At 34.2% G+C, this 27,367-nt stretch overlaps 2 protein-coding genes across 8 annotated transcripts; one reads left to right on the forward strand and one right to left on the reverse strand.

Annotated features, from left to right (window-relative positions):
- Nucleotides 1-526: 526 nt before the first annotated feature.
- On the reverse strand, nucleotides 527-18,717 carry LOC117118805. Of its 5 annotated transcripts, none has more exons than XM_033263507.1 (8): nucleotides 18,585-18,717; nucleotides 16,666-17,877; nucleotides 11,827-12,045; nucleotides 10,127-10,258; nucleotides 4,490-4,820; nucleotides 3,786-4,008; nucleotides 2,607-2,762; nucleotides 527-1,156 (listed from the first exon to the last, which is right to left on the reverse strand). In XM_033263507.1, the coding sequence occupies exons 2-8, from the start codon at nucleotides 17,813-17,815 to the stop codon at nucleotides 872-874; spliced, it is 2,496 nt and encodes an 831-aa protein (XP_033119398.1). In that variant the 5' UTR covers nucleotides 17,816-17,877; nucleotides 18,585-18,717; the 3' UTR covers nucleotides 527-871. The 5 variants fall into 5 exon arrangements, with proteins under 5 accessions (XP_033119398.1, XP_033119395.1, XP_033119397.1 ...); XM_033263504.1 differs by having other exon boundaries at nucleotides 11,827-12,057; nucleotides 18,585-18,716; XM_033263506.1 differs by lacking the exon at nucleotides 18,585-18,717 and adding an exon at nucleotides 18,409-18,578 and having other exon boundaries at nucleotides 11,827-12,057.
- A 27-nt stretch (nucleotides 18,718-18,744) lies between these two features.
- On the forward strand, nucleotides 18,745-26,130 carry LOC117118806 (small integral membrane protein 19-like). Of its 3 annotated transcripts, none has more exons than XM_033263510.1 (4): nucleotides 18,745-18,887; nucleotides 22,740-22,878; nucleotides 23,228-23,358; nucleotides 26,071-26,130. In XM_033263510.1, exons 2-4 carry the CDS (start codon nucleotides 22,760-22,762, stop codon nucleotides 26,121-26,123), a joined length of 303 nt encoding a protein of 100 aa, XP_033119401.1. In that variant the 5' UTR covers nucleotides 18,745-18,887; nucleotides 22,740-22,759; the 3' UTR covers nucleotides 26,124-26,130. The 3 variants fall into 3 exon arrangements, with proteins under 3 accessions (XP_033119401.1, XP_033119403.1, XP_033119402.1); XM_033263512.1 differs by having other exon boundaries at nucleotides 18,748-18,824; XM_033263511.1 differs by having other exon boundaries at nucleotides 18,768-18,903.
- The last annotated feature ends 1,237 nt before the right edge of the window (nucleotides 26,131-27,367 follow it).

A 27,367-nucleotide genomic window follows, 5' to 3' on the forward strand; every position in this document is an offset into this window, starting at 1 on the left:
TTTACTTATATTGATTTTAGAAAGATAACCATGACAAGAGATAAATATAATCTATGTTTTCTATAGATGCACTTTTTATGTTATTGTTGAGGCCAATGGAAGCAAATTTCTATATATGCATATACAGATAGTATAAGCAAAATGAATTATTTGTCTATTTGTGTGTACAATGTATTAAAAACAAAATTATTAACAACCTGAGTTATTTCTTAAATTTCTATAGTGAAAATGTCTTGAACAATGAAGATTTTACACCTTATTTGTATAGTATATTTATGAATTTTTGAAATATACATATCATAAATATATAAACAAAAATTGCCTATCATTCAACCTAATTTCAAAGCAGTACAGTACCAGAACTCCCCTTCCCCACTTTTCTACCCCACCCTTCTGCCTCAACCTCCCCATACACTACAGTCTATTCTTTTTCTTTTTACATTCTACAATATACTCAGTGAAAACACCTCAACATCTGTCTCTTATACACATCTAGATGTGTATAAGAGACAGTGTATGCGGCCTAATGGATAAATATATCTATATACTACACATCAAAATATAATTTAGGCCTACTTTGCATTTCCAATTGTAATATATAACTTTTCTGACCTCATAAATAAATTTCCTGTTGTTTTACTTTTATATAATAGTATACAATATTTCTATAGAAGTCAGCAAAATTCCTTGTAAAAGTACCATGTATATATCAATATTTGAAATATTGTAATATATTCTACTAAATATTATAGAAAAAGAACAGTTAAAAAAAATAAATTCAAAATGAATTTACAATCATATAAAAATATCTTTGCTTAATTTAATAATAAAAAATCTGATTGTATAAACCAAATTTCAGAAAGTTTTCAGACTACGTAATGACCACACCTTTGTACGCAACTTTCATCCTCGATCCTTCAAGCAACGTTGGCCATAGGTAGATCTTGATATGGTTTGATGAACGATTACTACCCGGTGCTCGTTGGTGGCGTACTTTATTAAATGTTACGCAGTCGTACTCAATGGTGTACGGTTGTGGTTGGATGGATAGCTGCCAAGCTATGTGCACGCACTGATGGATGTAGTTAGTGAGAGGAATTGAAGACTTGAGGGTGGGATACTCCGGTAGGGTAGAGAAAAGTTTAGCACATACATTCTGTCAAGAAAAGATATCAATATAATTAGCATTTATTCATTCCATGTAATAAATTAATATATATACATAAGAAAGTGCAATCTGAAGAACAAATAAAATGTACACGAGTGCATATTAAAAAGGAGGGGTGGTTCAGAATGTGGTAGAGTTGCCATGTGGAATTTTACCTCTATCTACTTCTCTATTAATAGGGGGTCCCACATACAATACCCCCGTCTGGACCGTGAATTAGTGTCAAAGTAGAACTTATGGAATAATATTTATAAGAATAAGCTTGATTGAAAATTTTGGTGAATACTACAACCATTCTTCGAACTACTATCACAGTTCACTAAACCATTTGTATGATCTTTGACCTCACAATTAAGACAATTATTAACTACAAGAAAACTTCTTTGATTTTTAATATTCGATAATATGTGGAATTTCATAATGATAATATGATTGTGAAATAATTTTTCTCATAAAAATAACATATTTCTATAAAGTTGTTTAAATAAACACTATGAATAATTATAATAAAAATCATAAACATTACAATGGGTAATGTGTTGGATTTTATACTAAGGTTAGCTTAGAGAGAGAGCAGCTTAGCTCAGTTGGCTAACCTGGTGGTAGCCATTGTGTGTGCACTGAACTGTGGAGATCTCTAGGTCCCCCGTTCAATTCCCATCGCTGCCTCTCCTTGTGTTTCAGCTGGAGGGCTGAAATACAAGTTACAATAGCGCACCGTCTTTCAGTGATACATTTAAGCCGTTGGTCCTGTGTGCATTTATTGCCCATGTGCATGTTAAAGAACGCAGTACACTCTTTGGAAAAGAGTAGGGGATTGTCTCCCGGTGTACTGCCCAATCACAACCAGAAGGACCCCACTGGGAAAAAATCTTCTTCTAGACTTTTGTGGGCTATCCTTTGTGTTTACATCAAATAAATCCTATCCAATCCAAACAAAACACAGACAGCAGAAAAGAGCTCAAAATTTAGAGAGCTTAAAATCAGGAGATGAAAAAACAAAAAGCTACACAAAGTAATATTTGTTTTTGTAGGATGTAAATAAAAATAATAATAATAATAATACAACTGTATTTATATAGCGCCTAATGGATCACAGATCCACTACGCATTTTACATAAATCTTAAACTATGTTGGAAAACTATCCCCTGCCGGACACCAACCCAGTATTTCTGAGTCTAGGTTTTGGGGCAAGAAATTACACGGTTTGGCTTAACTACATTCATTAAACTGCAAAATGGTGAAAAGCTATCCCCGCCGGACACCAACCCGGAATTTCTGAATCAAGGTTTCGGGGCCGAAAAAATATAACTGAAATACATATATTTGTGTAGCATAATGGTAAATCTTAGATATCAAAGTAAACACTAGCAGTGATTTGGTCAATTGATCCTACTGATGATGGCTACTACAACAGTTACAATTTGTTTGGATTACCTTTGACATATGGCTCAGATCCATATTCTCACAAATGTTCCTCAGAAATGTGAACAAGTTACTTTCTAAGTTGTGTGAATCCTCCTTAAACCGTAATAAGCTACGCATATTTTTCTTCAAGAGATGTAGAGAACTTTCTGATGCACGGAAGGCAAGCTGAAATATAAGAAATTGGTTGATGGACTATCAAAATTATTAAGAGAGTAAATACAGCTCCAATGCCTTAAAAATCGAAGCTTTAACTTAAATTCTTGAATAGGCGCTGCTCTCAAATAAGAGCTGCAGTGCTTATTGAGAGTACTGTACATATTACCCTGTTATGTTTGTATTGAAACACTTTGAGAAACAGGGTTTTAAATACAATGTATACAGTGTTCAAATAAATAGATAACACAATGAAGACAAACATATATCTGTATAAATGTTACGATGATGTAGGACCTATGATAGGACTACTGAACTACGAGAATATGTGATATAGGTAACATGGGAACTGGCATGGAACACACCACGCCATTATTTTTTTACCAAGCGCCACTCTCAACTAAGTGCCTCCAGAAAAGTTAAAGCGCTGCTGCGCTTACTTGAGCATTTTACGGTATGTTTACATGTCAGCTTTTGTGACACGCGCGTAGAGTACAATAGTCCTATTTCAGTCCTTTCCAACATTGAATTCAATCAAACATATTTATTTATTTAAACAGGTGAATTTTCTTTGTTAAAATCAATGTTAAAAAATAAAAATGCTAAAATGCTGATATTGAGGAGCTATTTATAATTTTTCAATTTAATTTTCTTTACTGCATGGTAGTAATTCATAGCTTTTGTATTTGTTCCCACAATGATAAGTTAGATAGATGTTTGCCTGAAATAATTTGATGATGAAAATATAGCTGTGCTCAGTTCATTTTGGAATGTATTGTTTTTTCTTTAAATCTTGAATCCCAAATGTGATAACATTCAAGTGCTAGTATATTTTTATCCAATTTTGCTAACCAGTTGTTAGATATAACTGAACTCTGAACATGACCCTAAAAAAATACAGGTGCTATACACCAAAAATCATTAGGTTAAACCTTCCTGCTGAGGTTAGTTTGGAACTTTTTTCCTGACCACAAACCAAATGCTTCTGCCACCCTTAAAAGGAAATGAAAAAAAAAATGGAAGACATAAAATTACCACAATGACTGAAAAAAGAAGCTTGTCTCTTAGGTCATCTCCATATTCAAACTGATTCATATCAGCCATTATATTGAGAACGGTCCAAGCATCTGCACGCACTTCAGTGTACAGCTTATCAAATTCGTACACTAAGTTACCGACATTATCGTCTGGCCCTCTATTTTCAACAGACAGCTTGGCCTGATCGCATTCTTTATTCTTTTGTGTTTCTTGAGTTAATCTAAATGAAAGGAGAGAAAATGAGTACAGTTATGTGTTTTATGAACCTCTTAATAGATGGAAAAACCCATTTCAATACCTTTAGTGTGCATTTCTAATTCAATTTTTAAATTGAATCCAGTTAAGATTTTTTAACATCTAGAAGGAAGAAATTAATTAATAAATTTGAGGGAATGATCTGGAGTAGTTTTGGAACCAGAAAGGTGCGGTGACACAAACCTCACTATTTTGTTAAAGCTAAGCTGCATATGTGGAGGCATAGTGGTTACTTATGCTTGCCTTCCAATCCCTGGGTCTCGGGTTCAATACCTGTTCTCACAACCAAAAACAACTCGACTTCCTAAGCCTCATAATGATACTTAGTTTATGTACAGCATCCTATGTTTATGTCATTGGTCACCTATGGGTAGGACAGTGATTAAATTGCTATTTTCAATTTTTGGTTCATGTGCCAAATTTAATAGATCATAAGTGTCACTTACTTATGTATCATCTCACTTTCTCGCTGTCGCAATGTGGTTATATCTTCCATTGCTTTACTAAGTTCCTTTTTCATTGCTTCCATCTCTAGTTGAAGAACTTTCTCTTGTTGCTCAAGCCTGCTTCTTTCTTTCTCCAGCTGCTCTCGAAGGGACCTCTCCTTTTTCAGTAACTTCTCTGTTTCTGTCTCTCCATGATTGTTGTTGTTCATTTGGAGTGAATTACTTGCTGGCATCTGCCTTGATGTTTGCTGTTCAGGTTTTTGGACATTCTCTTGTCTGGTGCTACCCCTTGCCATATAAGACGGTGTATTTCTCCCTTCCATATTTCCCTCTGTAACACAAGCCAACAATTTAAAAGTATTTATATAGCTTTTACAATAATTTAAATTATTTAAAAAAAATTAATTCTGATTATATTAAATAAGAATTCCTGTAATTTCTTTTTTCTGAGGGAAGGAGGACCTGCCATCGTGGCCCCATGGATCCACCCCTACTGTAATTATTGAGCTGACTAGATTAATGCTAGCACAACCAGTCGTACCTGTAGTAGCTTAAAATTCCCAACAACTTTAGTTGCTTATATTTTTTACTATTTAATTATCATTTTTATAGTCTTATGTTTGTACAATTTCTATACTGTAACTCAGTTGGTATACTTCTGTATTACATCAGAAAAATGTATTCTAATTGTGGTATTACTTCCTCAAATAAATGAATTGTATTTACATTCATACAATACCCATATCATGCCTTACTCATACACCAAATTGTGACTCACAAAAACTCACCACAAAACTTTTGTTTAGAATCAAACAAGTAAAATCAATTGTCTTATTTATACATAAGCTTATACAAACATTGCTTCTGTCTGCTCCATTAAAGACATCTAAAATACTAAACTGTTGTTGAAATATACAGTACAGTAATATCTCAAATGTTTGTCTGAAATTGATGCATGCCTCTTCCCCAAGTATCTTTCTTATATACAGTATTCAGTATGTCAGTTTGCAATATCCTAGATGTAATATTTATTAGATAAATAAGAATTCAAGTAATGGTATGATTTGTGTTAAGTATGCTGTTAAAAAACATTGTATTTGTATGCCAATTTTTTCTGTTAAATGATGAAACACGGCAGGCACAAAACAGGGAGCACATGCCCCTGTGCCGCTATCAAAATCCATTCCTGATATATTTATAAGTTATATATAAATATACAAATATAGCATTTTGTTTATGTTATGTTTTATTGATGCGCAAAGATAGTCAGCCATTGTCTGCTGATTTGTGCTGTGTTTATACCTGATACAAAGTAATTATGCAACCATGTGCATAGTTATAATGCATGAAAATGGTAAAACTGCAATTCAAAAAATCTTTAAAAATCAGTGAATAAATTGATTTACTTGTTTAAATGGATCAAATATTATGTCTGCATATACATCTATACACAGAGAAGGATCCAGAATTTTTTTTAAACTAGTGGACACCAATTTCATATAGGCCTAGATGTCATGATGAAGATAAATAGCTATCCAATGATGGTATGGTTTGTGTTCAGTATATGCTTTTACAAAACATAATGCAACATTTGTATTAGTATACCATTTTTTCTTTTTTTCTTTTATAAAATTGAAAATGGCTCATTCCCCCGTGCCTCTCCCTGAATCCACCACTGAATGTTAGCATTTTGTTTATATTTTATTGTTGTACAAACATAGTCAGCCACTGTCTGCTGATTTGTGCTGTGTTTACACCTGAATAAATATATAAATAAATACAATATAATTACACAGCCATGTGGACTGCAGCTACATCAGGGAGTTGTTCACTATAGAAACTCCCTGGTTACATACTGTAATGCAAGAAAATGATAAATCTGCAATAACAAAAATCTTTAAAATTCAGTTAATAAAACTCAATTTAAAAAAAAGGATCTAATGAGAAACAGATTAACACAATTCAGTGAAAGAATAGTAATAATCATTTACAAAAAATAAGGACCATAAAAAATGAATAATAATAATAATAATGATATAAAGAACATCAACAATAATCATACATTATTGTTAATACTGACCATAATTAATTACTTTTTTATGAGACCAAACAAACCAATGATTCAATTCAAAATTACCAGCAATCAAATTCAGTAGACATATGTTATACATGAATTAGGAATGCAGCAAATTTAAAAAGACTCCCAAACATATTAGCTGTCATTACTAATACAGTTGTCGATACAATTAAGCATTGCCAAGGTAGACTGAACTTCATTACAAAGGTGGCCATCAATAAGTTATTCTTTGAAGAATCTATCGCACAGCTTTCATAACTGCTCAAGCTGCAGTAATATAAAAACACAAAGGGCAAGGCTTTCACGCCAAGAAAATAGACATTCGGTAAATAGCTACAGCGGTACATATCAACAATCATACAACACGGTGAAATTGAGTACATTGCAGGGTTAAGGCATTGTCCATGAGATGAATAATATTTCATACTCTCTAATACAGGCACAAGTTATTGTACTGGTATTTGTGCAGAATTTATATGACAATAACATCATTACATAATAAAAAGAAATATGATAAAATGAAAAATGGCAAAATAAACCTATTTTTTTTCGCAATAATTATCTAAAAGCACCTCGACAATAATCATCAACAAACATATATTTTCATGAAGCTCTAGAATAAGCACTGCAGCTCTTTTAAGAGAGTATTCCATGTTGAATCAAGAGTAAACATTACAACATGCCTTGATACTTCTTATAATCAGGAACTATTGAACAACCGATCTTTAACTAAAAAATTAATGTTAATCAAAAATCTGTGAAGTCATAATTTAGTACCATTTAAAGACATGGATAATTTATAATAAGCACTGTCAAATTGCTGCACTGAAGCATCCAAAAATGTTTAAAATGCTGCTGCACTTAACAAGTCATAAGGTGAAGATCTGATTCCCAAATTGCTGACCGACTACAAGGGCGGATCCAGATAGGGGCCATGTGAAGTGTGAAGCACTGAGTGTGGTGGTGGGGAAGGGCGGTTGGATATTTGAGATTTTTGTTTAAAAATGCTTTACCAAAACTTTGATACATGGAATATAAATAAAAAATAGCTATTTTGGAGTACTATACTCCCTTTTTTCACCTATACTATTGTAAACATTCATATAGTACCCATATCATGCCTTACTCATACACGAAATTGTGACTCATAAAAACTCCCCACAAAACTTCTGTTTGGAATCAAACAAGTAAAATCAATTATGTTATTTATACTTATACAAACATTGCTTCTGTCTGCTCCATTAAAGACATCTAAAATACTAAAATGTTGTTGAATATACAGTAATATCTCAAATGTTTGTCTGAAATCAATGTATGCCTTCTCCCATAGTATCTTTCTTATTCAGTATGTCAGTTTGCAATATCCTTCTGGTAATAATCAACTTTTTACAGGTATTCCTCAATTGTTTTATCTATATTTATACTTTATTCTTTTTGGTTTATTTATTCATATCTATATAGTTAATTTAATGTCTGTAATATAACACTAAATATATTTTTATTTTATACATATATTTAATCAATTGTTTAAGCACCGGGATCCAAATTTCGACAGTATCATGTTGTATTTTCAACAATATACACTCCTTGTATCTTTGATTCCTTGATTCAGAATTGGATATGGGGTGATTATTACAAATAATATTGGTTATTGTTTTTTGACATAGCGACAGGTTGACCAAAACTCTATTATAACTACATGAGATATTTTACAAATTTGAAACATATAATATTTAAGTGTCTTTTAAATTTTATTGGGAAATGTTTCCCAATTTTGAATGTTCAATTGAAATTTCAATAACTATACAATGTACACAATTGAATTATATTTTATTGGCTCAACTTTGATGTTTTGTCTTTATTTAAAGGTGTCAAAGTGTATTAATTCACTAAAGGAGATGATGAAAACTACACTAACATTAAACACTATGTCATATTTTTTATAGAACCACTGGTGTTCCTAGATTAGTCACTTTGTCTTTCACCAACACGAGTTAATCTCACCATCATTCATCAATATCACATTTACACTGCAAGAATTCTGAATTTCTATAGTTGAACACAATTTCCAAGAGATAAAATCAAAACAGTGGCTGATTTTTTTCTCTTTTGAATACTGGGTTACTTGTGAAGGGGGATTATGACAGCGCATATCCGTTCCATTAGATAATTAAAGCTATCCATTCCCTAATCAATCTTGGAACCCGTTACCCGTCGTTGCTTTTGTCAATCATACTGGCAACAACAATGATGACAACAATGAGACACCTGCTCGACGATATATCGCATCAACAAATATCGACTGCAACAAACTCATCCTATAATTGGCTCAGTCAAATAAGTTCACAGCTCCTCCTATTGTTTACTCTGAGATTTTGTTCATTAGGAATCGTTAATGACTGGCCAGGGAATAATATGAAATTATGACATGACAAAATTTGATTTTTTTTTTCTTGTTTGCATGAAAATTTTATTAATATTATGTATTTAATTTGAAACTACAAGATAAAAAACAATTACAACTAAACCAGAGAAAGACAGACTAAGTTGGGGCAGTAGAGAAAAATACAAAAATAATAACAATGACATTAATAATAATAATAATAATAATAATAATCAAAATAATTAATCAAAAGATATAATTTGAATATTAAAGTAGAGTCTGTTATATTTTTTCTTATTTCTGAAATAACAGGAATTCTGCTATTGATTTTTGAGAAATCTTTCTCCTTGATCCGTAATTAAATATCTGTTCAATTGCTTATAAAATGAATATGGATTGTCAACAACAGCATTTTATTTCTGCTTTTTCAGACAGGAATGAGGCAGACGATATATGTTGAAATGTATATCGGGGCTATGTAATACTAGGCTACGTTTTAATAGCTATATATTGTAACCATGCTCGTCTCCAGAAAGATCACATATAATTAACATGGCAGACTTATAATGAAATTTTGGACCAATAACACAAGCCTTCACTGGCAATGAATGTCTGACTCTGCAGGTGTATGCCACAGCATATTTTATAGCATATTATTATTATACATAAATTACTCTTAGCTACCTTTCTATTTCCTTCTGAATTCCAGGGAGGGATAAATACATCCAATCTATTCATCAAATACAAATTTAAATGAAGTATAATTTGCAAATAAATCTTGAACATTTTCAGAGAGTAAATGTTTAGATACCAAATTAGAAAAGAATTCTAGTAAATGCAAATATAATTTCACTAATAGTAGTTGTGTAGTTTTATTAGGAATAATAATTTTTAAGTACCTAGAAATACAAAAGATGCTTAAATTTCAATTGAGATAGCATTGGAAAATGCAACATCTACTTGTCCTTTTAACTAAAATGAAAATTACATCAATTTTATAAATAATGTTTAGTTTCCAAATACTATGATCAAATAAAGAAAATATATAGAATACAAGAAAATCCCATAATAATATTCTAATTTTAAAAATGAATATAAAAATCAAAGCAAAAGAATCAACAAGTTTAAGAAGACATATTAGTTTTCCAACAACCCAAGTAAAATTTGCATATCTCACGTTTTAAAAACGACTCAGGTTCTTCTTTGCCGAGCAGAAAATGACTTGTTTGATCAGATGAGAGGCTTGAACTTCTGCTATGTGTTGATGCTAGGGAAATCCCTTTCTCCTCTAAAACTTTGCGGCCAACAGCTAATTTGGTAATCATTATTAATTAAAATTTAGTTTTTGGAATTCTTATATTTTACAATTTATCAACATCTGGAATTAAAAATATACCCAGTGGCATATACTGTATAAGGGGTGGAGTAGGAATATTTTCCCAGATAAATGTTGCACCTTCAACATTGCCTTCCCACTAAGAACATCAGATGAGCAAAAGAACCCCTTCAAGTAGCTAAAAATTATCTCATTTCTCCCAACTAAATTTTGCCTCACATTCCTAATCTGCCAATCCCTTATCAGCCTCCCAAATGGTACCCCACTTTCCCTACCCCCACTGCCAAAAAAAAAAAAGAAATGGCAATACATCTAGATATTTGTCTTTGGATATACTGTCAATGTCATTGGCAAAATTGGGAAAGACCCTCAAACATTCAATGAAAACATCTATTTGCTCATAAGAGTAATAAAAGTTGTCAATTTCCAATGGGATAACAGATCCAAACATTTCAATCTGCTTTAAGTAGTTAAAGCCAGGCTCTGGAGGTAAACACAATGTTGATATTTTGTACACCTAATTTTTCTAAGACACAAAAAGGGTTTTTGACGAAAACCATTCCCGATTTTTATGTCAAACACCGTTGTGTCTTAGAAAAATCAGTCGTACAACATACCAAATTGTTTTTGCATCCGGAGCCTAGTTTTAAAGAATGTTATAAGAAAACCCTTTATTACCAGTCAATTTAGGGTCTACAGTACAATACAGTACAACTAATGCTCTGTACATACTATCAAAGGTTGCGTGATGTGCCCATATACGATGTCATATTACACCCAAATATGGGCATATCTCAGTTATTTGTCACAAAATTTGATAGTGTGGACAAAGTTAAAGAATTTGTGATAGGTATGTTAAAGCATATTTTCATTGGCATGAAGATTTCCCATTCTAATATGCAATTAAAAGCTAATCATTAAAAGTAAATTTTTTAAAAATATAGTTAAATTTTATAGATACTGTTTCCCGTAAATGCTCCAATAAGCACAGCAGCGCTTATAAAATACGCAATTGAAAGCTAATCATTAAAAGTAAATAAAAAAAAATATATAGTTAAATTTTATAAATACAGTTTCCCGTAAATGCTCCAATAAGCACAGCGGCGCTTATAAAAGTTTTGGAGGATTCAGAGCGGCTTTTATTCAAGAGCAGCGCCTATAAAAAAATATTAGCATGGCACTTTCCATGTTACCTATCTCATGTATTCCCGTAGTTCAGTAGCTCTTTCATAGGTACTACATCATCGTAAATAAACGTTTATAAGGAAATACTTGTGTCTCATTGTGTTATTTATTCATTTTAACACCATATACATTGTATTTAAAACCCTGTTTCTTAAAGCGTTTCATTACAAACAGGGTACTATAATCTTGATTAAGTGCCACGATGCTTAGCAAAAAAATCAGGTTTGGTGCAGCGCCTATTCAAGAGGGATGCTTATTCGAGAGCGGCGCTTACTCGAGAATTTACGGTATGTTAGTTTATTATCTCTACATAGAGAGTATAAATTTAGGCATTTTGACCTATTTGTATACTTTACCTCTTGACATAGAAGAGACTTGGTTTATCCTTTTAATCATGGAATGTAATTCACGACTATCTTCGACGCTGTCCGACCGAGGGCGTGATATAGTCACCAGGCTTCGATCCAAAGAGCGACCCCTTGTCCTATCTCTCGAACCTCCACGTGTAGTCCTCCTGCGATCTTTGGACCTGCTACGTCGTTCCCGTTTAGGAGCACAATCTGTATCTTCAGGAGGCTTTATTAAAACTGGGAATTAAAAATGATGTCATTTAGAGCATTAGTTTTGTTACTATAGTAGAAGTGGTTTGATATTGCAGCAGGAATGGTTTGGTTTCCCAACCTAAAGGTTAGGGTTTCAATCCCCTTGAGCAAGGCACTTTATTTGCATTGCTTCTCTCCACCCAAGTATGTACCAGTAGGGTTAAAATGCCAAAATTCGCTAATTAGCTACTGCAACGTTATGGAGTATTCCCCCAGGAAGCTGAGTTTGTGTTTCACAGGCATTTAACCCACAGTGGTAATGATAATGTGAAATGCATAGAGGTCATATGAATGATATTAATGCAATATATACAGTAAGTCTATATAAAATTATTATTATTATTTTTGATCAAACACATATTGAATTTCGTAAGCTGCCTGTGAAGCTTCATTTTATAGGTAGAATTTGACGCTACCAATACCCACTTATAATTTTGACTTTACACGTCTAGGTGGAATGGCAACCACTCTGTGCCAAACTGCTTAGTTAATATAATGAAATGCACAGTAATTGGGAATGGGGACAGGGCAGTGTTGGTAACAGAAATTCCCCGACGAGGGGTCTAAGACCCTTGACAGAGGGGGTTCAAGGTTCCCGACAAGATGCAAGTTCCTACAGGGGTCCAAATCTACCTCAGAACCCACCATGTTTGGACCAAATTTCAAGAATAGGCACCAGTCTCTAAATGCTCTGAAATGGCACTCTCAGGCAATGAAATGCTTTTTTAAAGCAACAGTGGTGGATCCAGGAATTCGAAAAAGAGGGGGCCCTGTGGTGTACTGTACTTAGAAGTCTTAAAATGGGGGTGCTGAAGGGGGAGCTCAAAGTTGAGAGGTGCTAATTAGCAAAATAAGGTGATTTTTAACTACTAAAAACTGTAATTTTTTTGGGGGGAGGGGGGACGACTGGCGACTCAGCCCCACCATGGTTGGGGCTGAGGTAGAACATTTATGGTTATGGCACCTCTAAATGGCCAAAAATGGCAATCTCAGACCTAAATTTGATTATCCTTTTTTGTAAAAAAATTAGGGGGCCCGGGCCGGCTCGCCGCCCACCTGGATCCGGCACTGAGCAATGTTCCCCGACGAAATAATGGGGTCTAGGATTCTTTGACTAATGAGGGTGGGATGATGTGCAATGTCATTTTTATATGATTCATTTACCAGGCAAGCTTCCATGCACACAGAATATTGGCAACATTATAGTACATTACAGCAGGCCTATATGCCCACTATTTCCTGCATAATAGGCAATTGAAAGTTTATGTCAGAGACCTTGCAACAATGCTCCTTTTATCCCATACCAGATCCAAGAACTACCACAGGAAATTGACACTCACTATTTTCTTGAGGATACGTTATGACCTCATTTAGTCAGGCAAAAATGAGTAACTATTATCTCAGTATAATAAAGTTTCCCATATTCAGTATCAGGTATTTGGCAAAGCTTAATAACTTTCTTCACCGACTGTGCTAGAGTATATATATGCATATATAGCATGACACATAGATAATATAAAGGTTAGTTTAGTGTAATAAAATAGATTTCAAAAATGTTGACATTCCAGCATGTTTTGGCTATTATCTCTGAAACAGGAAAAGTGACTAGTTTAGCTTGTCTTTCCCACATATATAAACAAAAACCTAAATTAAAACATTTCATTTCATTTAGTTTTATTGTCCAATTTTAAAAAGGAAAAGCAGAGCGGAAACAATTCATTGCATATTTAAAAATAAAAAATTGTACACACAGTAATGAAAAATAAAATATGGCATTCAAATACATTAAAATGTGAAAGAAAAATTTAGATTTAAAATTTACATTTTTCTTCCAAATTTCTCAACTATTTTTACATTTCAAAATCAAATCAAAATCAAAACAAAATTTATTCAAAAATATCATTGACCCCCTTGTAACCTTCCAGCCAAATTGTGACTGATTAATAACAAACTACATGAACCTAATTAATCTAAATATTTAAATTACAAAAATGTACTTCAATAAAGATGAATTTGGTGGAAAAATTTATTTAAATGAAAGTGGATATGTACATTACTATGGGTTTTCAAATATAGTGTTACAAGTTTAAAAACAGAATTCAATATATAAAATAAATAAATAATAAAATAATAGTATTTACAGTATTTAGCAAATACAGTGTACAGAAATAAAACAACATGGTTTGCCCAGTTGAATGTGCGAAAGAACAAACAAGATTATTTGTTCCCTATGCTTCATAATAAAATACAGTAGTACAAAAAACAATCAGAAAAATTAATCAGATAAATAAAAATAGATAAAATGCTTAATATAATAATAAATATACAATTATAATAATTAGATATACAATTATAGTATTCTTTAATCACTACACAATCCATTGTCACAATACACGTTTCAGGAGTACAAACATCAGTAACAGGTGAATGGACAATGATTTTCTACACAATCCAAGGGATTAGGGGCTGTCCTTACAGATTACTTACAAGGAGATAAACTAAATCACCTGAATAATGTAATTATTTTATCTATGAACGCATAATCTAATTTTATACCATGGGTGATCTTTTCAGTTTATCCTAGAAGGTAAGCTGATACTCAGTGACTCTCATAAAATACAAGATAACATTTGTGATTCTTTACAAAGTCTCATTACAAGGTTACAGTAGGAGTGTGGAGATGCTTTTCAGTCGTAAGATAAAGATCCTCTGCTGTCAGTGGATTTGAACATAGACCCTAAGATTTCAATTATTGTGTCCTTGACCTTTGACCCTGGCCCTTCATAATTTAGATCTTTGTTAAAGGAACATTGTGGTCGAGTTTGAAAAATTTTCCAAAAAACTGTTTCAAAAAATTGTTTTTTTTGTTGATTGTGACCTTGACCTTTAACCCTTACTCTTAAAATGCTTTGAGATCTTTGGTCATGAAACATTGTGACCAAGTTTGACAATTTAAAAAAAAAAAAAAAAAAAACTTTTATCACATGATTGCACTTTTGCTGAAAAAAATTATTGATTGAAAAAATGTACGGTACAAACAATTAAAGAAAATAGAATCAAATTTATTGTGTAAATAGTACGGTACAAACAATTAAACAAAATTGAATCAAATTATTAAGTAATGGTAAACAGAATGAATTCTGTCTGGTCATATGAACAAATGTGTTCATAATCTAATCATAATGTGATTCTGTCGACCATCAAATACAGGTTCAAATGAATCTGTGAAATTTTTTTTTTTTAGCTGTTTAACTTTTTTGCATGTATGATTGTTATGTTTTGTCTCTTTTGCATTGTCTTGTTAAATAATGAATGAAAAAAAAAGTTTGACAAGTTTGTGATTAAAACTATGGGCTGTATTAGACAAATAAATACAACAGTACAACAGGGCAGTAGGCCTACTTACTGCACACTATTTCATTTGAAATGGCACAAGACCTGAATACAATTTAGGTATCACTCGAAATGTAGGCCTAGTAGGATTTTGTGTTTTACATTTTTCATTTGCCTTGCTGATGTTACTCAAGCTAGTATTATAACAATAAAGGATTTTCTATATCATTTTAACAATTATTTTAAAGCATGATAACTACAACAGGGCAGTAATTAATGGCACAAGACCGCAATAAAATTTAGATTGTATCACTCTAAAAGTACAAGGATGTTATAGTTTTGTGCAGTGCTGTCAAAGTTTGCTCCTAGGATTAATAAGAATAGACTGTTGAATTTTCCCACACTGGGCGACAAAAGCCCATGAAAAGCCTAAGTGATCCGCGCAAGCATTGCCTTTGAGTGAATGGAGAGGTTTGCATAGTGAAATCTTCATAACAATAAAGTACCTGGTACAATATACAGTATTTCCTTGTAGTAACAAGTAACCTACTGTACAGCCATTTATTAATCCTTTGAGCAAATCAGAAGCTCAATTTTAACATCGAATAACTCATTTATATTAATAAAAGTGTTAAAGTATAACACAGGTCAAACCAATTTAGTTTTCACTGAGGTCAGGTTCACACTAGAGCCCTAGTATCTGGATCGGCACTAACCGTTAGCACCATATGAGAACGCCCGATCGGTTAACACCATTACCGTTACCCGGATGTGGATATGCTAACGGTTAGCTATCGGTTAGCAAGTTGAGCACGTTTCTATCATTAACAATCACACATACCCACATTTGCAAATTCCAGTTTCCTATTGACGTGATCCCACCGTCATCTTTCTTATTTTATTTTATTTTATTCCTTACAGCCAGTACAACAAAAACAAAATCAATAAAGAAAGAGGAGGGCTGAGAAGTGGTAAAAGCAGTACAAAAACTACTATCACCGGATATGGTGCGCCCCTCCGACATCTTAATATCTTGATATCTGGACGGGGATTTTCTTGTATGAACGCACGGGTGAGCACGTAAATTTGTAATAAACATAGCCCGATTCACCTAAATTTGATTAACAGCCTATACATTAGGTAAAGTAACGATCCCCATGAACTACTGTACAGAAATTATCAGAAATTACAAAATTATAAAAATACTTGTCACATTTCATAAAAATAATCAAGAAATGACAGTTTAATTATGCTAATTACCTCGTTTAGAATTCTCTTTTGTATTTCCTTCCAAAGGGATAAAATTTTCCTCATCACTATAATAACCTTGTGTGGAGTAAGAGGCAGATTCCGATATCTGTTCGTCAAGCATATCCTTAAAGAAGTCCAGTACAACCTTAAGGCTTTGTGAATACTTAGCAATTACAGAAGCAACTTGCGAATTGGCAGGGATTGTTGATATTTCCTTGCGGAGTTGGGAGAATGTTAGTAATGCGCTTTTATCAAATTCAATCCTATCCTGTAGCGTCCGTAGTAATGACGGTAGTTGAGCGTTCATACTTGGTTCAATAGCATTTAGAACGGTTTTATTTTTGAATAATCGGCTTTGAATCTCTTCCTGGCTGAGAGTCATAAGTTTCTGATGGTTTCCATTGCTTGACTTTTTCCCAACGTAAGAATTAAGTGTCACCGGTTTCTGATGGGAGAGGCTCAACTTATCCAGCTTGCCAAGTGCAGTCTTATAGGCGTGTATGGCGTGTTCAAATTCTAGTTTTAGTGCGTCATGAAGATTCATAAGCTCACCATCAATACTCACTAAGCTGTGTTCCCCTATCCCTTCGAGAGTGGCTTCCATAAGTTTTCTACGGTTATACAGAATCTTAATCATATCCGGGAACACAAACATAACCATTCTTAAGATATTCACGATAGCTTTGATGACATTGTCGCCACTTAATAGTAAACCATTTTCTTTCTTCAGCAGTTGGTCATCTCGTGAACTGAGATAACAAACAATATGAAAAACGGTGTTCTCAACATCTAGTTTAGTAATAGGAAAATTATCAGGATCAGCGATGAAAAACTTTGAATAAAAACTTTCAATTAGAATAAGCGAATCTGGAATATTTTCAACTATTGGAACAATTGGAATTTCTGGAAGTATTGTTTTTAATGTTACCAAATTAAGCTGGTTTATAAGGTGAGATGCATCATCAAATTTATTCTTTTCAACCAAGAGTTGAAGTTTGTGAAGAGCGAAGCCTGGACTGATGTCTTGCACGTTAATTGGACTAGCGGCATTCTGCGAAAAACTGTGCACCCAGGTGGAGTCTCTCCACGGTATATCACTTGCTGAGGTACGCTTTTGTCGTCCTCTTGGCTTGATTACCTTTGGCTTTACGTGACTCATCTTGAAGCGGGATGTGACAAACTCACACGCTAAGAACCTCTGAACAATTTAGGTGTCATAACCTGTTAGAAAAATAGAAATAAAAATTGGAAGTGATGTATTGTCAGTGGCATATCTTGGAGTGCAAATAGGTGGGATGATGGGGATGCCAATGTTCACAAAGATAATAAACAAAAATACCAAGCAGCATGTAGCAGATTTAATACAATAAAAATAAGATAACAATAACAATTAATAAAAATAACAATATAATAGGGCCTATATAATATAAAATACAAATGCAAATAGGCCTAGGCCTACAATAAATACATTTTCATATTTTTTACATTTTTTTTAAAACTTTGTATTTATTGGAAAATTATACAAAATCACTTCATTATGAATTAAAACATTCATTGTGTAGGCATGGGGGAATTAGTTTAAGAAATACTTCTGGCTTCTACTTGGGCTTGTTATTTGATACCACTACAGTATCGTACATTTATATCAATAATTTTACTCATCATAACTTAAACTTCTTTAAGCCTTTACAACAAAAAGAATAATTGAACGTCAATTACAAAAATACGATACTTTACGTTCAAATTCATTACCCTGAGACTTCATTACCATCCAACCATACCGCAACACTGAGTACGTCTCTTCTCGTCAAGAAGTGAAGTCAATTTTTCGTTAATAAATTCGCTGCTGCATCAATTATATCAATAAAAAGAACGAACAGGTTGATAATATGCTAAGAAAAGAACATGCATGCCTACGTGAAACTCACCTGTAGATTACAATGCCAGTAACGTCGGTTCTTCTTCGTCCGTCTGACTCAGTACTTAATGATGTCAACTTACAACTTCCTTGCTTACAGTTACTTTTTCACACGCGTCACGATCGTCACCATATCGTCACAACATCCACAACATGTAGTCTACCGCCACCTTGCGGTTATGAAAATAAGCAAAGTAAACATGCATAAACAACACGAAAAATGGATGTCTTCTCTTCATGAATAATTAAAGTACGAACGAACATAAAATTGATGTACTTTGTGCAGATATAGAGTGTAGATATTCAATTTAGCGTAAGTTGAACTTCAGGTATCTATCTAAAGCTTCTCTTTATGTGTATTCAATACACAATACTAAGCCTAGGCCTAAATCGGGGTAGGCTACTACTAGACTAGGCCCTAGGCCTAGGCGGCCTCAAGTGTAGCATAAGCCTAGGCACATATTATTTTGGCCCTCTGGCCTGCATTCCTCCCTCTGCCTAGCTAGCCTTCCTAGACCGCTGCTATAGCAAGCACAACTATGGCACAACTATATATGTAGACTAGGCCTACTGATATACTTTGTTTGTGTCATAGGAAATGTAAGTATAATTAGATAGCCAAAAAAGTAACCAGGAATTTTCCATATAATTCTTGTGAATTTTACATATACAGCAAATTAAAACAGTGCAGTAGTTAAAACATGAAGGTATAATAAAATGAAATTATTTTATTCCTCCAAGTTTCAAATAGAAATTAAATGAAAATGAAGAGGCAGCGAAATAAAATGTACAATTTGCATAAAAAAGGCATGAACACATTTACTTTTAATTTAGCAACTTGCATCAGTTTGTGAGTCTGTGAACAATTCCCATTTTTTAATGTAAATTTTATTCTGTAGGCCTAGTTGTCAGTTGGTCAATTCTTGATCTTATTTTCTTCGTAATTTGTAAGAATGTACCTACATAAACTGTATGTAAGGGCCTGTTTCTACTGGAAAAAAAAATTGATTAAAAATTGCTTTTTCGAAAAATCACTTTTTTTCTCGCAGTGGAAATGGGACCAGTTTGAAAAAGTGATTAAAAAAAATTGATTAAAAACATGCAATGGATAGTGTGTTTGAACGGCAAATAACCGATTTTGGCTGTGAACCTTTTAGCTGCAACACAGAAAAGCGATTATCAGGTGAAATGTGACCTCCAGGTTAAACCACTGCAAAGCTAAATCGTATCAGACGCAAACTTTCAAAATGAATAGTCCTCATGCTCATGTTCATGTCCAAGGCCTACAAGCTAAAACGTCAACAAACATGTGGAGTGACGAAATCGTTTTGTAATTATTTTGTGGGGGGATATCGGGCCTACTAGGCCTCCCGCTCTTTTAGGCCGACTGTTGTCCTCATTTGGTTGCTCATTCGTTGTGCCGATTAGCACAGTCTAAAACATTTGTCTTCTCGCTGCACACCGTTTACTCCTTGTCATCATGACAGGAATGAGAAAGATACTGTACAGTTTGGACAACATGTTCTATAAACAAAATGGTGACTAATTTCCGTCAAGGAAACCGATTTTCGTAAAATCAAAAATGCAGTTGCAACGCAGGCAGGCTATCTTGCACTCATTAAAAAAGCGGTTTTAAAAAATCGATTATTTTGTGTTTATCAGTAGAAACACACCCTAAGAGAGCCGGACTGAGGGGCAAATCAGCATTAACGCTTTAAACTTTAGTTTCCAAATCAAGGTAAATCAAGGCTATAGCTCTACTTAAAGATGTACTATCAGTCAAAATACAGGAAAATACCTCAAAAAAAAAAAAATTGGATAGCTAATTTAAAGGAATTAAATTAATTATTAGCTTCCACTTTGAAACTGATCGAACAAAAATTGTTTTGACCGATATACAGACTTTTACTAAAAAATTCTTTAAATTCGCTGGTATTCAAGCAAACTTCTATGGTGTTATTTTTATGTAATGAAATAGTACCTTACCATACTTTTAGCCACTTTGCATACTGGTGAAATGGTATTTTAGAGTTAGATTGCCAAGGTGAACCATCTTAATTGACATCCACCTTCTCACCGTCTGGCCACTTGGGCATCATTGATTGCAATAGTAGGTAAATGGGAAGGTAAACAGATTCACTGTGAGGAGGAGTTGTGATCCCCTTAAAGGCTAGCACCGGGCATACATTTTCTCTTCACTATGTGTTCAAATACATTATTATAATATATCATATGAGTAATCTCGACAAAAAATTCGCCAATTTGACTGAAAACGAGAATATAAAAATCCACTTAGAACCGCAGAAATCAAGCAGTCTACTTTTTTTCACTAGCTAGGTTTTAGAATACTCCAAGCATGATGAGAAAACAAATTACAACACACTAAAACTGTCAACTAACGACACCGCGAGAACGTGACATCCCGCTGCTGTGGATTTCACCACACTAACCTGTAAAACACCTGGGTCAAGATGGTGTACAATAAACATAAAATTTGCCATAACAGAATCAATAATACAATTGATAAAACTACAAAAAAAAAAATGACAGAAAAGAGTAGTTTATGGATTAACTTGCATATAAAACAAAGACCTAGGCTAGGCCTAGTATCAAAACCAGCCCAGTTTCTAGGCTAATCGTCACATAGTCATATCTCAGCCAGTCAACAAATCCGGTCTAGCTAAGAGAACTGCAGAATAGTACTAATACCAATCTTCCTACCAATCCACGCATTGCCTGCCCAGTGTAATTTGTAGGAATTGTTGTAGGGGTAAGCATTATACACCTTGATGTAGGCCCTACTAGGCCCCTAGGCCTACTACTGAACTGCACAGGAGGCCTAGGCCTGTAAATATTACTATTACTATAGTTATTAATGTAAGGCATATTGTTGCCTCGTTTATTCTCTGAGAATTTCCCTTTTTTGATTCGTAGACGAGTTTGAACATCCTAATATCAAGGCACAGTTTCTTGAATGTATCATCGTCAAACAACTGTGGTCTCCCATTTTTCCTTCAATTCTTAAAGTAGCAAATGATACCACATAATAATGACAACTGACCGAATCGTCTCAACTCGTCCATCCTCCTAGCCGGGCTGGGAATGAATCCCGCTGGGCTAGCATAGGTACCTTCTCCATGTCGACGATTTCCCAACGATATAGGGCCTAGGCATCACCTCTGGCTCAAAGGCATCCATAGCTAGACCTAGATCGAGGAAATCTACCACCAAATCTTCCCGTCTATCTTTCCACTATTACTACTCAACCAAAATAGGCCTACTCCTGTGTCATCTTCTCTCACATATTTTTTTTTACACGAAAGGAATGGAGTGAGCGAGAACAGCAGAATTGATTGGCAAGTTAGCGCATGTGCAAAGCTCAGAGCGATTGACTCCCCGGAAAGTGAAAAAAAATCAAGTGGGTACGGTGGGGAATAAATGATAATTGCGCAGAAATACGTACTTGACATAAAATAAAAACTCCAGAAACGAAAAGTTCGGCTAAATTCACCCCAGTTTAGTCAATTAGTGTAATTTTTTGCCCTATTGTTTATTTGTTATGATTTTTTCAAAATGCCTGCTCTTAAGGTTATTTGTGTGCAAAAGAATAGGAATTTTGCTGGGTAAGTTTACCTATACCCCCACTTTCAAAAAAGTACTTATTTTCAAAAAAATCATGTAGCAAAACAAAATTAAGAAAAATCCTGAAACATAGGTGAATCAATAGATTGATAATAACTAAAATATATAATCAATACATAATTTTTGCCCGGAGCTGGCATTTAAAGCATTGCACAGTCTTTCCCCCCACCCAACGAATGAGAGATGGGCACTCTGACCTAATGGCAATAAGGAGCTGATGGAGCACAAAGGGAGAGTAGGGGCTTGATTAAGTGAGTGGGGTGCAAAATCAGATAATATCAGGAAATTTATAACTATTTAAGTGTGATTTGGCTTTGGACATTTTCAATGGGGGGGATAGTGGGGTGGACTTTATCTCCCTGTGCACCCTTCATTGAATAGATATAGTACAGTAAATTACTTACTGGATATTAGAAAAAAAAATTAATATAAATTCAATACTAGGCTAATAATAGAGGATACAAATTTCTTGAACAATGGGCAGCGAAAAATGTAGACAATTTTCTGGTATCATTTCTTGCAGGAGATCTCAACTCAGTAATTATGGCAAGTGAGAACCATGGCTTACCACCTGAGGACCACATTGATCATTGGAATGGGGCTACAAATATCTATATGATTGTCATTGTGGTCTCTATCTGGCTTGTTGTTTATCTCAAAAAGTAAGTTCATTTATTTTTTTGAAATCAAAACAATTTTTTTTTATGGGGGAAAAGGGGTGTAGCCACCCATATTTTACCTTTCCTCCGCTCCCCCAATTTTTTAAATATTCAAAAATCTGTATCTCTAACTGTTCCCAACACCGATTTTGTGTCCGCTCTACAACGTATCAAAAAACTGTTTTCCTCTGGAGCCTGGTATGGCCCACACCCATACGCAATTCAGCACAATGACGCTGCAAGTTATGGGTTATTCTCCTACCTTTACCTAAGCACCTTTAACTGTCATTCACTTTTGTATAGTCGTCACTCAAGAATAATTATTTTATAGGGGTTTTTTTTCTGTCTTTAGGAATAGACGATGGATGGCAGGATTTCTGAAAATGCAGAGAAACCAGGAGAATGAAGATGCAAGAAAGGATCGACACAGTAATGATCTGAAACAAGTTAGGCTTAGACAACAGTTAGAATCTTATTATAACAGTAAGTCAAACTTGTAGCTGTGTGGCCTCATAAATCCCCATAAAGTGTATTTAACCTTTAACCTCTTAGATAGTATTTGACCATAGGTTAGAGGTTCGAATCCTGTCAAAAAAATGTTTTTTTTCCGTAACTAAAACACTGCATTGGTCATATTCATTAAATGCTCATTTTTTTATGATAATATCTCGGCATCTGCATAATGCCTCCACAGTTTGTTCCCAACTGTCTTTATATAAGGAGCCATATTTGAATCAGAAGTCCTTGTACAATGTGGGTTTCTACTCCATATAAGCCTCTGCATTTTTTCCAAAGAGCTATGCCTGCTGGATCTTGTACTGCATAAAGCCTCTGCCTAAGCCTTCTTTTCGAACTAGTATTTCTAAATCAGCTAGATTCCCACTGTATAACATAGGTTAAAAATTTCCCACACGAATAGAATATACGAGCGGTACGAATATATGAAATGTGTAGGCTGCCGGCATTTTGACCTCTGAAGATTAGTGCCAACAAATTTTCACAAAAAAGTGATGCAATAATGACAAAATGATTATTATTGTTTATTTTCGGTAAATATTTCAGCCGAACCATATTTCTTTCCTATACTTCTTTCTTCCTTTGCTTCTTCCATATTTTCGTTTAATTTAACTTATTTTACTAAATACATATTTATGCATAATGTTTATATAAATACATATTATATACATATATCATTCGATTAATAATTACATATTTTAACTGGACTCTAGAACTAGGTCTGTGTATACATTGTGTCTGTATTTAACATATTTCAATCTTTATCAATCTAAAGTTGAAGGTACGTCCTGGTCCAGACCCTTTAATGTCACTATTGGATAGGCTTAACTTCATAAGACTTCTACAAATGGATACCTTGTTCGAAGCAAGAAATCAAGTTGTCTTTACCCAGTACCGCTTGTATTTAATTCGTGTGGGAAATCTTTAACCTATGTCTTCTTGATAACACACTTTATATCAAGGCTTTAACATTCTTTGTCTATCTATCTAAATACCTGCTGGAACCTCCACTCTTCCTTCTTGTCCACCTGCTGGATTTCCACTCCATCCACCTTCTTTGCCAACTATTCCTATAACTGCTTTATCCCCCACTGCATAAGGCCTCCAATTTCTGTTAAATATCGTATCTTTTGGATCCTTCACATGATATTATACTAAAGGTAAAAGTAACCCATGTTCATTAATGAATGTAGGGGAATGTGCTGTTAGGAGCCCATCGTACTAAGCCTTGGCATTGTGTGGTAGGGATAGACCAGTTCCTTTCCACACCACATTTTTAACCTCCCCAGTTTATTTCAATCATTTCCCAATTTATATTTGTGGGTGAAAGGATGATCAAATACACTACCACGATGTAATTGAATTGCAAATGGACAGGTCTGATATCATTTTGTCACTTGACCATTTATTGTAAATGCAGGGGATGCAGGGCATAGATGTCAAAAAATTTGTAGTAGATCAAGATTTTTTCAGAACTTTCGTCAAACATTACAATTACAATTTTTATTTACACATACTCTTGTCTTATTATACCTACTGGAATATATGTAGCCAAAAGAAGACATAATTCAGGGGCGGATCCAGAATTTTTCAAACATGGAGGCACAACAGTTTCAGAATAGATAATTGAGTAGCACATAACATTAACATGCATTGAAATTTTTAAAATTTAGTGGCAAAACAGGCACCCCTTTAATTAAGCTCCATTCTGAAAGAAGTGGTTTGGCGCAGCGTGAAAGGTTTGGTTTCCCAACCTTGAGGTCGGGGTTTCAATCCCTCGCTGTGCATTTCGCTTGTGTTCTTGAGCAAGGCACTTTATCTGCATTGCTTCTCTCCACCCAGGAGTATAAATGGGTACCTGGTGGGGTTGCTTTCTCCTGCGCTGAATACAGCAGCAACTTAAGCATGTGGATCCAATGACCAGGGACAGAAGCGCTTCGTATCTGCAAAGAAAGGCACTATATAAATAAATATGAATAGAATAGAATAGAATTCTGTTAAACTTCGGCAGTATAATTTCAACCATGTACCTAATTATATTCCTGGGTGGGGAGGGACAAACATAGGTAAAGTGCCTCGACCAAAGACACGAATGAAATGCACAGCGAGGCTTCGAAACACCAACCTCAAGGTTCAGAAACTGAAGCGCAACCACTGCCCCAACTACAAAATTTACTAACAAGATAGAAAAATGTTGGGAATTTAAGAGATCAAAATAGGTCAAAGTTGACCAAGCTCAACTTTCACAACTATCACTATTCTAGATCCCCACTGCAATAGTCCTCTTCCCTCTCTATCCTTCTTTTATAACTGCGGAACTGCATTAATTCTCCATCTTTTTTGACATCAATCTCTGCTGGATTCCCTATTGCATAAAGCTTGCACCTTCTCTTTCCAACTGTCTTTATTTCTGCAGACTCCTTTTTTTCCCATCCCCTGCCCCAAACTTCCTTTTCCGAATATATCTTAGTTTGTGCTGACACATCTTTGCCACAACCCCCTGCCCTATTGAACCTAATGCCTTTCAATAAATGTGACTTTTGTTGAGTCATGTTTACTTAAATTGTACTTCTGTTGTTGCATCATTAATCGTTAATACATACACGGAGGTCACTCCTACTGGGGTATCATGCGTCAAATGAGTGGTAATTCTATTTTTATCTTATCTTTGTTTGATAGCAAGGAAGTGGGAACAGAGCCAAAGCCAAGACCACAGAGTAAATATGGAATGATGAAATGGAAAAAAACCAAACCATCAGTATGAACTGGAACCAGCATCCTTAGGATATTGTGTGCACTTATGGGTACACCATAAGATGGTGTCTTGCATAAGCAATAATTACAGGGCTGTAGGTATAACTGATAATTGGGTCCCTGGTAAGCCATAAAATGGGGCCCTATGGTAAACCATGAAAAATGCACATCTGCAGCAAACCATAAAATGGTGCAAAAAAAACCATTAAATGGTCCAAAAACCATAAAATGGTGTCCCAGACTAAACAATGAAATGTGTTTTTAAGGTACACCATAAATGGGGCCTCAATGTAGATGTTAAAATGTGGTTCTAGGATAAATAATTAATGGGAGCCGGGTACATAAAAATATATTCTTGCACTAAAGTATTTTATGTGTCTGTGATGTACCACAGACTTTGGCCCTGGGTTAAACCATAAATAGGGGCCTAGTGTATGAATAGAGTGCCATGGTAGACCATAAAATGGTATCTTGGATAAACTATATTATGGGATTCTTTGGTAAACTGTAAATGGTTCTATGGTGTATGGAATAGAATCCTATGATAAACCATAAAATTAAGTCAAGGATACACACTATAAAATTTAGGAATAAAACATGAAGACAAATCTATTATTACTATTGTACATAATGGTGGAATTTTTTACCAGCATACACCAACTGTTAAAATGTTTTGTTTAAAAAGGTGTTGATTAAATCTCACATGGCAAAAAGAAAACCAACTTTGTGTTGCCCAAGTCCAACCAATTCAAAATAAGGAAATCTTAGGGTCTAGAGGTTTTTTTTAACCAGAAAGGAGTAAAATTTTACTGATGATTTTTTTCAAAGGCCACTTTTTAAGCTTTAATTAATAATAAACTTGATACCTTAGCATGGCTTTTAGCCCTGGTCACTTTTTAACCTGAGAGCTATGGTGGTCACTGAACTTTAAAGTTAGGCCTGGCAAAGCAGTAGAAAAACAAAAAGAAACCAAATTTGCTGATAGATTGGCCTTGATTGCCAAATGTCACGCTGTTCTTGAGCAACAAAAAAAGTTTTTGGCCAAGAAAGCCATTACTATATATTGTGTAATAATGTGTAACCGGAAAAGTTTGGCAAAGGATGACTGTAAAATGTTAAATCAGTAGTTAAAGTTGCAAGCCAAGTAGGGTAGTCGTGTGATTGGCTAAGCTTGTACACACATACACTGCTAATCATGTTCAAAGTTTACACATTAATTCCA

The sequence above is a fragment of the Anneissia japonica genome, unplaced genomic scaffold, assembly GCF_011630105.1.
Source record: "Anneissia japonica isolate Jap-2015-1 unplaced genomic scaffold, ASM1163010v1 scaffold737_len1565949_cov176, whole genome shotgun sequence".
In the NCBI taxonomy this organism is placed as follows: Eukaryota; Metazoa; Echinodermata; class Crinoidea; order Comatulida; family Comatulidae; genus Anneissia; species Anneissia japonica.